The sequence below is a fragment of the Xiphophorus hellerii genome, chromosome 20, assembly GCF_003331165.1.
Source record: "Xiphophorus hellerii strain 12219 chromosome 20, Xiphophorus_hellerii-4.1, whole genome shotgun sequence".
NCBI lineage: Eukaryota > Metazoa > Chordata > Actinopteri > Cyprinodontiformes > Poeciliidae > Xiphophorus > Xiphophorus hellerii.
The window spans coordinates 16,132,955-16,146,858 of record NC_045691.1 but is presented as its reverse complement, the minus strand read 5'-3'; the positions used below and the strand labels follow the sequence as shown (position 1 = coordinate 16,146,858).

General features: G+C 35.1%; 1 protein-coding gene across 2 annotated transcripts; it reads left to right on the top strand.

The window, feature by feature from the left end:
* Positions 1-5,155: 5,155 nt before the first annotated feature.
* Positions 5,156-13,609, top strand: LOC116710764 (green-sensitive opsin). Of its 2 annotated transcripts, XM_032549993.1 has the most exons (7): positions 5,156-5,427; positions 5,970-6,048; positions 9,617-9,989; positions 10,096-10,264; positions 11,220-11,385; positions 12,061-12,300; positions 12,724-13,609. In XM_032549993.1, exons 3-7 carry the CDS (start codon positions 9,626-9,628, stop codon positions 12,820-12,822), a joined length of 1,038 nt encoding a protein of 345 aa, XP_032405884.1. In that variant the 5' UTR covers positions 5,156-5,427; positions 5,970-6,048; positions 9,617-9,625; the 3' UTR covers positions 12,823-13,609. The 2 variants fall into 2 exon arrangements, with proteins under 2 accessions (XP_032405884.1, XP_032405883.1); XM_032549992.1 differs by lacking the exons at positions 5,156-5,427; positions 5,970-6,048 and having other exon boundaries at positions 6,551-9,989.
* Positions 13,610-13,904: the final 295 nt, after the last annotated feature.

Sequence of the window (13,904 nt, the reverse complement as noted above, 5' to 3'; positions counted from 1 at the left end):
AGTCACTGCATAGGACTGATTTGCATGTATGTCTAAATTAGTCCTAATACAGCTTGTGACTGAAATAGTTTTGGTTTCTTATGAGTTGGTTTGGTTTCTCTTTCACTTCAGTTTAGTTCACCATGTTAGACTTTCTGCAGACCCAAAACAACCTGACTTATCGTCTGGATGGTGGATCCGTTTTCTGGGAATCCATATAAAAAGTTTTTTCTCTTTATGTTTTCTGTGGTTTTCACAAAAAAATGCAATTACAAATTAAGATTTATTTCAAGAATGGTGTCCTGCCATTGTTAAGTTACACAAGACAAACCAATTCATTTGAAAATTAATTGCAGCAACATCCACAAAGATTTATTTATAGAATTTTTTTTTGTGTGGTTATGTGTTTAACATATTAAAATCAAAACTGTTGATGTGGTGACATAGACTTTTATCTCATTTTGTGCCCGCTAACATTTTTCGGATCTGATCACAGAAAACCTGCCATGTTATGCATGTAATGTGTGTTATTTAATCTTTAAAGTTGTATCTGTTATTGGTTTTCTGTTAACACTTTTCTCATTAACATATTTTTTTTCCAACTGAAAATATTTCTTAGGCAGATTTTTTTGAATGGCTGTTCTTTCTTTCATAACTACCATTTACTCCAGTGAGATTTCTATTTATAAATAAAGTTTAGATGCTTTTACCGATTTTACATTTTTTTGTCATCTATTTCTTATGCACTCATTCATCAATTAAAACACAAAACTATTTGCAGTAGTTTAACTTGATTTCTGTGCATTGCAAGGTGTTCTAGATCACTGTTATGTGTCTTCCTGACCGACTAAAAGATTAGATGTAGTTCTTGTTTGCTTCCTGTCACAGTTTCATCACACTTCGGCCCTACAAGTGTGCTAAGTACTTGTCGCTGCAAAGCAGAGAGTTAATGCCAATTAGCTGTTGTTTATGCGTGACTGTAAGCATGTAGCATGGCACCCCAGTGATCTAAGCTTTTTTTGGACTTCTCATCTTGCTCAGGCTTTTATGTAAATCTCATTTAGCGCTCAGCTCTGATATCCTTATTACAACAGATGTCACATATTTATCTATCTATCTATCTAAAATTATTCAAATTTTAGATAGATAGAATACCTTAACACATATTAAGGTATTCTGTACCTTAATATGTATTCTTATTTACACAAGTCAGATTATAAAAATGACCAAAACATAATGACTGTAAGCAGAAAAGTTAACATTAACTGGACTGTTCAACCCTCAAGCCCTCCACTTTTTCTACTTGCTTTGATGAGATCGTGACAGGACTCTCAGGGAAGGCCTGATACCAGGGGAGCAAAAATAATGGGTCAACTGGGGAAGTGAAAATTCAACCTTTCCAGGAATAAGCTCAGTTCACACAGGTTATCTCTGCTGCTGTCTTTACCTATACAAACTCAAAATCTCTGTTCTCATTCACTTACTTTCCTGTTTTAGTTATCTGAAGCCAAACTGAATTGATTGTCAAAGGAAAATTGCCTCTGTGGGCTATGCCATTAAAGCACTATGAGGTCTGTGTTCCTTTTTACTGTAATAAAATCACAAATCCTATACAAATAAATGAAGGCAATGTCAACATTATCTGCAACCCGTGAACAGATGTCATGTTCGTATGAAGAGCTCTGCTCAATTCAAGATCAGGTGAGTTCAATATCCTCCAACAAAACTGACACCAATCATGCGCTCATCTGTATTTTTTTTCCACCTTGGAGGGCTACATTTTAAAATAAAATATTCTCTGTGCAGTAAGTGAACAAAATACATACAATGTTTTAAATGTCTGCCATGAGATGCAGTTGATAGTTCAGTGCATCCATGACTGGTTTTCCCCAAATATTCAAGCTCTGTGATTTTTAGCCTTTAGCTAAAAAACAATAGGCTAAAATAATCTGAACACTCAACAATTTTTTGAAGTAACTAGCTTGAACAAAAGTAATAGTTTAAATATATTTTGTATGAAGCATTGAACTAAATTTTGATGGTAATTTTAGGGAAATGCTGTTTGAATATGGCTCCACTCTGACAAGCCATTAGCTTAGTCAGTTTCACTGGTAGTGAAAAAAGGTAAAAAATAGTTGTTGTCTCTCCAAATTGAGACTTTTCAAATATATATATATATATATATATATATATATATATATATATATATATATATATATATATATATATATATATATATATATAAGATAATTTTAAAATTCTACCAACAATGGCTACATAATAAGTCTTATTGTAAATAATAAAAAAATCCCCACAGAATACCCCCGATTCACTCTTTGATCTCAGTGTTACACGAGTTGACCTCTTTTCTGTGAACAATTCAGCCTGAATGTAATCACTTCACATGAATTAAAGAAGACAGGTGTCACCCCTAACGTGCACCGTGACTCCTAGACAACCTACTTATCACCTCTGACTTGCGTAGAAGGTGTGAATCCAATTTGTTAGGATTGAAGATTAGGAAGGGCCAAACCCCTCCGGTTTAACAGCTTGCTAGTGACAATTTTTGGATGCTAAGCGGATAAGCGCAAGCTTCTTGGTCTAGAAATCCCACTTGTGGGAATTGGCATTCTTGTGGAAACTCTGCGGCAGATGGCTTCCTGTCAATGCATCCAGGGCACTTCCATAAATCTTTGCATTACAATAACACATATCACTTTCTTTTTGGGATTAAATCTTTAGTTACAGATTTTCTCTTTGCAACAGCAATACATTATTGGTTGATCAAGTTTATTTATTAAACTAAGAAAAGAAAACCTATTTCCAGGGATCTCAAACATGAAAACATTTGATCAAACTATATAAAGTTTAGCTGTTACAGTAACTGAAGAAACAGAGCTAGATGTTAGACAACCCTAAATATCACCCATTTAGAATGATGCAAAAATGTAATGTACTTTATGTTAGTCATCTCATGGCAAACAAATAATAACAAATATTAAGTTTCTACACAATGACACAGAAATATATCATCAAAATAATGAAATTAATCGAATAGAATCCAGTTAATAAACAAGTAAATTTAAGGACATCCCAATGCTAGTTATAAAACAATGCTGTCAAATGAACTTTTCCAGGCATTCATTGTCACTATGGTGGTTATGATATTTCTATTTTCTCTACAGTAAAATTATTGCTATTAAAATTCACTAATTATCATTATTGTTTATATAAACGCCAGTTTGTGCAGAAATATAAGGCATCTGGTAACCTGATAAAAGCAACTTGGGCCATTCACTATATTTAGTTCCATGTGCAATGAACAAACAATTATGTAGCGATAAACTTCTGATTGTGTTTGGTCAAAAGTCAATATTTATGTACATTTTAATTTTGTAATTTAATCTAAATCCCATTTCATCTTGATGACTTCTTACTTCAGCCACTGATTAGGCAATGATTATTTAACCATGAGCTAGAAATGACCAACATTACTGAATCATCGCATACTGCCAAATTCCCGATTATGTTTTGTTGAATACTTAAATATATATCTGTTACATAAGAAGCATATAAGAAGCTACTGAGCTATTCATTAGGTACTAATTATAAATTAGTACTGGCAATTAGTCAATGATCAGGTCAGCTCCCTTTTACCAGAACACATCTTGTTGATTCAGTGGAAAATGTTGCCAACAGTCTCATTAAAATCCAGCTCAATACACATTTTTTCATTTGAAATAGTTTCAGCATCATTTTAATACATAAGAAAACTGAATTTAAGGTCTTTTGCAAAGAACAGGGGCTTAAACTATAAACTATATATAGTATAAACTATACCTAGTGAATACATTTACAAGTCTGTAAAAATGTATTCAATAAATTTAACAAATAATGAAAACTAAGTCCTGAAATGTATTTGTTCAACACTTTTTAATTGATCTGAGGCTTCTATTTTTTTTTTTTAATTGTTAGAAAACTGCTTATTTTCTTTTGGGAGGTTTATGTTAAGTAACTGGCAGCACCAGCCCAGAAATAAAATTTTTTTTCATTGGCTAAATCAGCTCTTTAAAAAAGATTAATTTAGCACACAGTAGCACATTAATATGTAGTTTCAAATATAAGCAGTTTTATACAAAATAATTGTTTTAAGTGCATAAAAATTACATGAATACTCCTGCTTCAGTGAATGTCTAAAGTGCTGGTTTCCTTGAAAGCACGGGGCTCATAGAGATGGCTTAAGTAATTTTCCAATTTTGTACAGTGTAAAAACAATTTGGATCCACATGGTGTAACAAATTTAACTTTAATCTTTGCCTCCAAAAGTCAGAACTTGCTTAATGTAATTTGACGAAATGAAGGGCACTTAAAAACCTACAGCTGTAAAACCTTCTGTTGATAATAAACTAATTCTTTAAAATCTTAATCACTTACAGATTTAAGGGGAACCAAACAGTTTCAGTCAGTATTTATTTTTCTTAAAATGTAATGATTTAATGGGATTTTGAGCATCAAATGGTGTAAGATTACATGTCCACAGACAGGACTTGCATGTAAAGGGATTACCTCAGGTGCTCCCAAACTTTATTCATCGTGAGACAGGTCGGGTAACCCCAGCCAGTAATCTAGTTATTTAAATAGGTATTAGAAACTCAAACAGTTTCTGATACAAGTTTGTTCGCTGAATCCTCTGAATAGAAGTTTTTGTTTTATGTATTTCAAGAAAATATTGGAATGGATATATTTATTCTGTATTCTATTAGAAGCTTTAGCTAATGGATTTCTTGCATACATGGTGTTGCTCTAATAACTGTATTGAAAATATTGCATTAGTTTTCTGGCCAGACAAATTTAAATGACGATCCCAAGGGAAGCAAACAGAAACAGCACAATTTTAGGCACTTGTGAGTTTTTACTAGTGTTCATAGGTGTATTTCTGTGATGCATGTCCCCTATGCATGTCTATTCATCACATAAAGATGAATAGAAATATTTAATAAACTATGAGGTCCTTTCCATTTTTAAAATTCATTTGTGCAACTCAGTTCACTAAGCATTAGGTTTAAAATCTATGGGAATCAGTCACTTCCGGTTGTTGAACCCCAATTGACATGGGGCAATTAAAGGCTCCACTTCCGCCCCCACGAGGAAGTAGAGCAAACCTCCTACAATATCCTAATGACGGTGGTAGTGAAACGCAACGTGTTATCCCAAAGACATTTTTTGAGTCATTTTTGTCTTATCAGCCAACACTGAGGCAAAGACGACAAGCAAGAAAATTCTCCAACAAGTCCTACATCAGCTCTGTAAGGTTATTTGCGGGAAACAACGGAGAAATGAACGTTAAAGCCCAAGTCTTTCCTGCCAGAGGGAGAATGAGGGGCACAAAGTCTCATTGAATGTGAGTGTGAACCCTGTGTTGGACTGCATTTCGCACATACAAAATGGGTGAGTAATGAGTTATATAATACCGGCTTGTGAAAAACTGCCTTCAGGAAAATGCATAAAAAGTTTCTTAAATGTAAATACCGCATTTACTATGACAGCTTGCTTTCATGCTGCCATAGAGCTACCATTGGAATGTACACACATAAAACCAATCAAACATGACTAGCTTCACTTATTGATCTTTAATTTGACAGTCAATAAGTGTCTTTATGACAGAAAATGGGATGTTTATTACCTGCTGCAGTCGAACATGTGGTAGTTGTAGTCGGTCGCAGTTTCATTCAACTGGCATGGACATGAGGTCGGCTGCAGGCCTTGATCAATTTCTTGCTTTATTCCAGACTCCGTTTGGGTTTTGGAAATGTAATGAATTGTATTCCGCCCGCTACACGCTCTGGATAATGACTGTCGGGATTGCATGTTCCCCACTGATAACACTGAACCTTAACTTCCTATTATTTTCCTCAAATTCTCTATGACCGCAGCTTGTTAGCATAGCAATGATAAACCCCAGCTATGTTGACGGAAGTTCATTCCTCCAGATTGGGGCCGTGTACTTCGGGACAAATTGCGACCGCCGATTAGGTCGGTTGCTGACAAACACCGTCGAATGACTGACAGGTGAAGTTATGTCTTCCTTTTATAAATATATATACACACACACATATATATAGTGTCAATTTCATTGTTTATGTTAAAATACGGTCATAAACATGTTTGCATGCACATGCTTTTAATTAAAGAGGTGTTTAATGTGTTTTTTTTTGTGAATCACTTTTCTGGTTGAGTATTTCGGTTTGCATGGCAGAAAGTTTGGACACCATTGATCTAATCTTTTTTACTGATACAATAATCCAGCATTGAAGATTGAGATATTGTATTTGGTTTTTTAAGGGATACAAAGTGAACTTACCTTATTGGGTTTAGGTAACATTTGACAATGTTAGGACTCACTGGTTGTGGCATAAAGGTTTTGCAGTGATAATGGAGGCATTGTGTTTTCATGCTTGTTCTCCCTACGTAATGTGTGAGTTTTACACCAATTTTCTTCCACAATCAAAACACATGTATGCTAGGTTCAAATAGAGTATTTTATGAAAAAGCCAAATAACATAAGTGTTTTTCAACACTACATAAATATATTTCAATGAATAATTGAATTTTTCAAAAACTTCTAGCATAAAATAAAGATTCCATAATAAAATTAAACTATTTTAAACCTTCTTGAATGTCTTTACCAGGGGTGCAGATAAATATGCCGGATTTTTCCTGGAAACTAGAAGCAGGCCTTTTAAGTCTGTAATTCTACTTTGTTTAAAGAAGCCGGATCCCATTACATCTTTACTGTTGGCTTGTACATTACGTCCGTTAATGGTAAACCAATTGATGCTAGTCAAGAGGATCCGGAGCAGCTCAGCTGTTTGCCTCGGGCCAGAAAACACGGATCATGTTCTTATTCAATTAGATAAACCAGAAATCTGCTTTCTTGTTGATTGATTTGCAAATTGCATCTGCTCAAGGTAAGCATTAGCTGGCCATTGGCTAGAGATGCTCGTTTTAATGACAGCCGGTTACAATGTCTGAAAGAATATTGTTTCTTTCAGACATTTCCCAGCTCTCTGCGACTCCCATTAATTAGATTTTTCCGCATCCTATGATAGCTCTAGCTTTAAATATGTATGTGAAATGAAATTTTGTTTATATCTTGATTGAAATTTCTACTTAGGATACTTGAATTAGTAAATAGTTATTAAAACTTATGAGTTCAAAATGAGTTCAGTGAGACATAAATGTGCGTATATCCAGAGTGTTGTAAATTTTAACCAGTTATAGTAGGGGACATGTAAGGATAATAAGCAGACTAGCAGATTTCTTCTGTTCCTGCTAAGGCAAAGGCTAAGAGATCTCAAAAAGCAATTCATCATTGCGGGATCTACATAAATAAAATAAACAGATTATAAATAACATTGCTGACATATATCAGTCTGAAAAGAATATGAAGTCATTTTGTAGAAGATGTCTCCATCTATGGGTAAAGTATTTTTTATACCAATGGTAATGGAATTGATTATAACTTAATTCAAATATTGAGGCAAATATAATGTGCTTACAGGTTCTTTTATGAGTATTCTCTTTATGTTGATGAGAGATAAATGTAAAATGTTATTAGTTTAATTGTAATTGTTTATGCACTGGCATCCAAACTGTAATGTTATTTCAAGAAATTTCATAAATGAAATGTTCACACACAGCACTGATTGTTTCCAGGAATGTCACAGAATTTTTGAATGCCTTTGTCTGTTCCTTATCTTCCAGCTCACCATAATCCTCTGAGCTTAATTAGGAGGCAAATGGACATATTCTTATTGTTAGTGAAGATGTCTCTCCTCTCATTTGAAAATACCTATCAGTGCCCGGTATAAATACACTTTATCAATTCCTACTCTAAAAGACCTCTGAACTGTTTTAAAAGAAGAAAATGGTTTCTATCATAAACTCATTCTAGTTTGGCAGGAAAACAATTTAACTGTCTCACATTGGCAGGAGTTTTATTTTCAGCTGTTGACAATAATTTAAAGTTAACAGACTGATTTAGGTATTTGGCATAATGTGCTTTATCCACTATGCTTTCAGTATCTGTCTGAACAGTGCTCTTTAGAAGTTTTCAATTGTCATTCCTGAATTGATGACTTTCAGTGTAGGGTGCTGAGATCAGACTGGTGATGGATGCTTGTGATGGTGGCTTTACTCCACAGTAAGTGGTTTATGTCAAGATGTATGAGTTGTTCCCCAGGTTGTTCAGGGGAAGGCTATGTTAGGGTACAGCTTTTGACTTTTTAAAGACTTCTCAAGATGTTGGGATGACCAATAGAAGCCTGGAAGGCATAAAAAAACTGAATACTAAATATTCAATGCATACATTTTGTATCATATCTGTTAGAATTAAGGTTGGTTTGTTTGTTCGTAGTTTAATACAACAACACCTGATCGCTGGTGAAGAGGGAAAATCAGATAAATCTGTAACAGTATTCCTGGTTCTCAACAGTTTGGAACCACCGTCCCCTGTTGACGCTGCATGTTTCACTGGGATAGAGTACTAAATGGAGACTGGATGCCAGTTAGTTCAGAGTCCTGGGTTACCCTTTGACTACGTAAAGGACAAAAGCAGAAGTAGGTCGTAGAAAACCTGGCATGAATTACAATCACTTAATGCCAACAATCCCATGTCTGACACAGTAACGGTTCCAAAATCTGTCTTTAGTGATTGGTTTATACTTTAGCAATTTGTTCAGAGAGCCTGTCTGGGATGCTTCCTTCCTGTAGCCTAATTCTAGACCTACTGATAAATCAGACATTAGAGCTTGTTCACTTGTTTTTTTTCATATTTTGTCTTACATCTCAAGTTGATATTTGTCTTCCACTTACTACAGAAATTGTGTTATGATTTAATACCCATTGCTTTTTACTTTACTTACTTTTGGACTTGGACACTTTGGATGTTAATATAAAACTTGTTTCTTAGCCTTCTAGTTCCTCAAGGAAACCAACTCAGAGATTCAGGTTTACAGTGGACACAGACCCTTACTGTGAAATCCTATTTGGGAATTGTTAGCTGTAACCCATCTAAATGGATAGTGACCCAGGGTTGTCAAACAGGGTCCACCTTTAATTCCATTTAAGTCATAACCAACAAGTTGTTTTGCTTTGTTCGATTTAAATTGTTTACAAACCTCATGTTCAAGGTTGGGCGAAGCAACCAAAACCAGAATTAGAGTTAACTAAGTTGGTATGTACACATATTTCCAGGGAAAATTTGTTTACCACTGTCATTTGTCACTTTGAATAAAATAATACCTGTCTAGTAAAATCAAAAACAGACAGAATATACTAGACAAACAGAAAGAAGAAACCTGAAAGATCTTTCTATCATCGACCCAATGTTAGGAAATCGATTCTGTGACCTCATTGGTCCCAAAACTTGCCCTAAAATCTTGAAAAAAGAGATCACTGATTAACGAGTGATTATACCAAGAGATTATGGGCTGAATTCCCAGATCCTCTTAGCTCATCTTCTTATAACGTGCCTAAGGGGTATATAACCATGGCTTCATGTAAGAAGTAAGAGAGCAGAGACAGCTGCAAAGACAGAGCTTTAGGTTTTACTCTATTCTGCTAATTCAAATCACAGCCTGAGAAGATGGAGAATGGCACAGAGGGCAAGAACTTCTACATCCCCATGAACAACAGGACGGGGCTGGTGAGGAGCCCCTTTGAGTATCCACAGTACTATTTGGCAGATCCATGGCAATTCAAATTATTAGCTGCGTACATGTTCTTCCTGATCGTCACCGGCTTCCCAATCAACGGTCTGACACTGGTGGTCACAGCTCAGAACAAGAAGCTCCGGCAGCCTCTCAACTATATCCTGGTGAACTTGGCGGTAGCAGGATTGATCATGATCATCTTTGGATTCACAGCCACCGTATACTCTTCTTTGATGGGCTATTTTTCTATGGGACCCTTAGGCTGTGATATGGAAGGTTTCTTTGCTACAATTGGAGGTAAAGTTTAGAAATATGCTAATCTTTCCTAAGTAAATTATTGTTACCTCAATTATCCTTTAACTGGTTTCACGTCACAGCTCGTTTTGTTCTTTGTCTACAACAGGTCAAGTATCACTATGGTCTCTTGTGGTCTTAGCTATTGAGAGATACATAGTAGTCTGTAAACCAATGGGTAGTTTTAAATTTACTGCCACCCATTCTGCAATTGGCTGTGGATTTACCTGGGTCATGGCTCTCTCCTGTGCGACTCCTCCTTTGGTGGGCTGGTCAAGGTGAGAAATTTACAATAATGGATCCAATAGCATACCCACATCTGTAGGGCAGTGTAGCAAAAATGAAACATTCCTTCTTGTGATTCTTTGTAGCTTTATTTCCTTTCTAACAAATCTGGGTGTTAGATTGTGGATTTTAAAATCTTTGCATAATTTCATGTTCGTTATTTTGCTAACAATTAACCTCAAAAGCTGCTGCTGTTCAAGCAAAGAAGTTTATTTCCTTTTAGCTGGGTTGCTTCTATAACATGCAACCAAACCTAGGGAATCATACTCTTTGTGCATTGCAGACAACCATCACTCTAACTTGGGATTTGTTTTCTTTAAAGTTCCTGATCATAATCATAGATGTACACAACCAAGGAGAATATTATTTATTTACGGATGCACTCATTCAGCAGACTGGCAAGGAAAATGAGATCTTCTGCATTTGGCAGAAAAAATAAAAGTATGGAAGAAACATTGATTATTTACCTGAATTCATGTTAAAATATATTTGTCTCAGACAAGGTCTCCAAGACCTTAGAGGGGAAGGTGGTGATGCTAAAATGGAGGAATTTTAGATAAAAAGTAATTGTTTTCAGCATAATGTGATTTTGCTATCTTGTAATGAGACTAAATGAAGTCAGTGAATTTCTGAAAAGATTTCAGACTTTCACAGAAAGACCTGGTTCACCTTTCAGAACAAACAAAGAAGGCAAAATTGATTAAATACCAAAGTGAGATGACACACTGAAATTCAGCTTAGGCAAGGTTTTAGTTCTTAAACACTTGATTTAAAAATGGCTTAGTCACTCACAACTTCACTTAAGCCACAGCACCTTGTAATTGCTTTTTTATTATTTTTGTTTTAAGAGCAAATCTTTTCTTTTCAAGAAAGTTCATACATAAACACCAACTTAGAATAACGTAAGCAGAGACAACCAGTTGCTTACATTTTGTCTTCTGTCTATAGGTATATTCCTGAGGGTCTTCAGGTATCCTGTGGACCTGACTATTACACGTTGGCCCCAGGTTTCAACAATGAATCATACGTGATGTACTTGTTCTCCTGCCACTTCTGTTTCCCTGTCTTCACAATCTTCTTCACATATGGGAGTCTTGTGATGACAGTCAAAGCTGTAAGTGTTGAAGTTTAAAATATAGTCATTAATATAAATTCCATGTTTTTAATGTTGTGTTACTACAGAATATTACAAACTGACAGCTAACAGATTAATTTCTACACCAACCAGTTCAAATTGCATGAAGCATGTGGATGATGCAGTATTTTTGAACAAATGTATTTTTTCTCAAACTCTTAGTTTCTTTTGAGATTTGTTTAAAAAAATAATTGCGTGGTGAATGTCTGCTGGAATGCATGGATTCAAGATCCTTCAACAATATATGGTGCAAATTGCAAGGCATGTGCCATGAAAACCTCAGATTTAATGCCATGACAATGGTTAATGAAAAACACTAAACAATAAGTTATTTATGGAAAGCAATTACAATATATCTCTTATCATAGGTATTAATGTTTTGAAGTTTTTTAAAATATTTCAACAACTTACTTTCATGAGTTGGTAGCTCGCAAGCTGCCTTGTATGTCTAATGCGATTCATTCAATTCAAGTAATTGAAACATCATTCATACTTCACATGAAAATCATTGCTTTCTCTGTCATGTCTGTTAGGGGGGACATCTATCTGCATTACAAACATCCTTTTTCCTAACTGCAATCTTGATCTTACTGTATAATAAAATGTCTAAAACAATCAAACACTGACATGACCTGTTGTTGAACTCATTTCCAGGCTGCAGCCCAGCAGCAGGACTCAGCTTCCACTCAGAAAGCTGAGAAGGAAGTGACACGTATGTGCGTCCTGATGGTTGTCGGCTTCCTTCTTGCTTGGGTCCCCTATGCTTCCTTCGCTGCGTGGATTTTCTTTAACAGAGGAGCTGCCTTCTCAGCTACCGCCATGGCCATTCCTGCCTTTTTCTCCAAGAGCTCAGCATTATTTAACCCAATTATCTACATTCTGATGAACAAACAGGTCAGTTTTTTTTACATTTTACATTATGTGTAGAATGTTGTATCTAAAAAAGGTCAGAAGAATCTATGCATATTTTATTTTCCTTGAAATTCAGTTTCAGTTTATAATTTTTCTGTGAAAAAGTTAAATAATTATTACTGCAAGTTTGTGTTATGTCCTTTCAGACCAACATAAAATGTGTTTCTTTAGTACAAGTTGGTTTTTTTTTAACATGAAGTCAAGTCATCATTTCATTTTAAAATGAGTTTATTTGTATAGCACATTTCAGCAACAAGGTAGTTCAAAGTGAAGAGAATTAGTGTCTTCCAGAAAGATTAAATATTATTGCTATGGAGGAAAAACACACAATATTGCTATAATATGGTTAACTGTGATTCAAAACTTGAGTGATCTTTCAGATATTTCTTCATGTTTGTATTTCAGTTCCGTAACTGCATGCTGGCAACAATTGGAATGGGTGGCATGGTTGAGGATGAGACCTCAGTGTCAACCAGCAAGACAGAAGTCTCCACTGCAGCTTAATGATTACAGCTACACATCTTCAGACAACCTCCTTCCTTATGTTTTCTTAATTCTGCGTGTTATGGACATGGAAATAAAGAAATGGATTCAAGGCAAACTTTGCTGCAACAAAAGGACTTTAATCTCTAAATACTGGCCTGTGATGTTTTGCTGCACACATTTATGAATATTATCTACATCTGGGAAAAAATAATTTAAAAAAACAACAAAAACAAATAAGCAAAAAAAATAATAAAATAAACAAATTTAAAAAAAAAAGGACTCTAAGATGAGACACAGCCTGATGTGTGTTTCCTTGCTCAACTGTGTTGGTAACATCTGCTTGTGAAATGTTCAGATGGTGAGTGGGTGAGATTCACCTATGTATATTTATGAAATGTGAAATTTTGCATTTGTTTCAGCCTCTGTCGTAATAGCCTGTAAATATTTTCTAAAAAAAGAAAAAGTATAGAGATACAGATTAAATGCATGCATAAAAAGACATATTGGTTTGTGCTTCCTTGTTGTCTATGCAATTGAAAGATGAAAAAAATTATTGAAGGAGCAGGTAAATTGGATCATTCCCACTTGCATCATACCCAGCAGTAAAACTACATGTTTTCTTTCAGTAATTTTTTTCTTGTTTGATTTTGTACTGGTTAGTATGGCTGACCCAATGATGACATGAAATCAATGATAACATGTGGAATGTAACTCCCATTTATTTGCAGAAAATTTGTCTATGGGCAGATTATTTCGTAGAGCATTTTGAAATAGTTGAAATAAAATTCAACTTGGGAACTTGAAACACCAATGCTAGTTGATTCACTATTAGCAGGGTAGCCAATCAAGGAGCAAGATTCATTTTCCTTGACACTGATTGGCTGTTCCCCCAAGACTAGAGGGTAGGAAGACCATGAATGTTAACTTCTAAATTTTTATACGTTTGATATTATATATCAAATGTATATAACGTATAAAACACCTTAACACTGTTAAGGTGTTTTTTCCTTAACTGTGTCTTACAGCATAAGGGCTGCACAGTGGTGCAGCAAGAGGGTCCTGGGACCAAATCTAAGAGCCGGGGTCTGTCCGCATGGAGT

Coding starts and splice junctions, on each gene's coding strand:
- LOC116710764 (XM_032549993.1), top strand. CDS start 9,626: ATGGAGAATGGCACAGAGGGCAAGAACTTCTACATCCCCATGAACAAC. Junction 10,265..11,219: donor CCTTTGGTGGGCTGGTCAAG/GTGAGAAATTTA, acceptor TTCTGTCTATAG/GTATATTCCTGAGGGTCTTC. Junction 11,386..12,060: donor TTGTGATGACAGTCAAAGCT/GTAAGTGTTGAA, acceptor ACTCATTTCCAG/GCTGCAGCCCAGCAGCAGGA.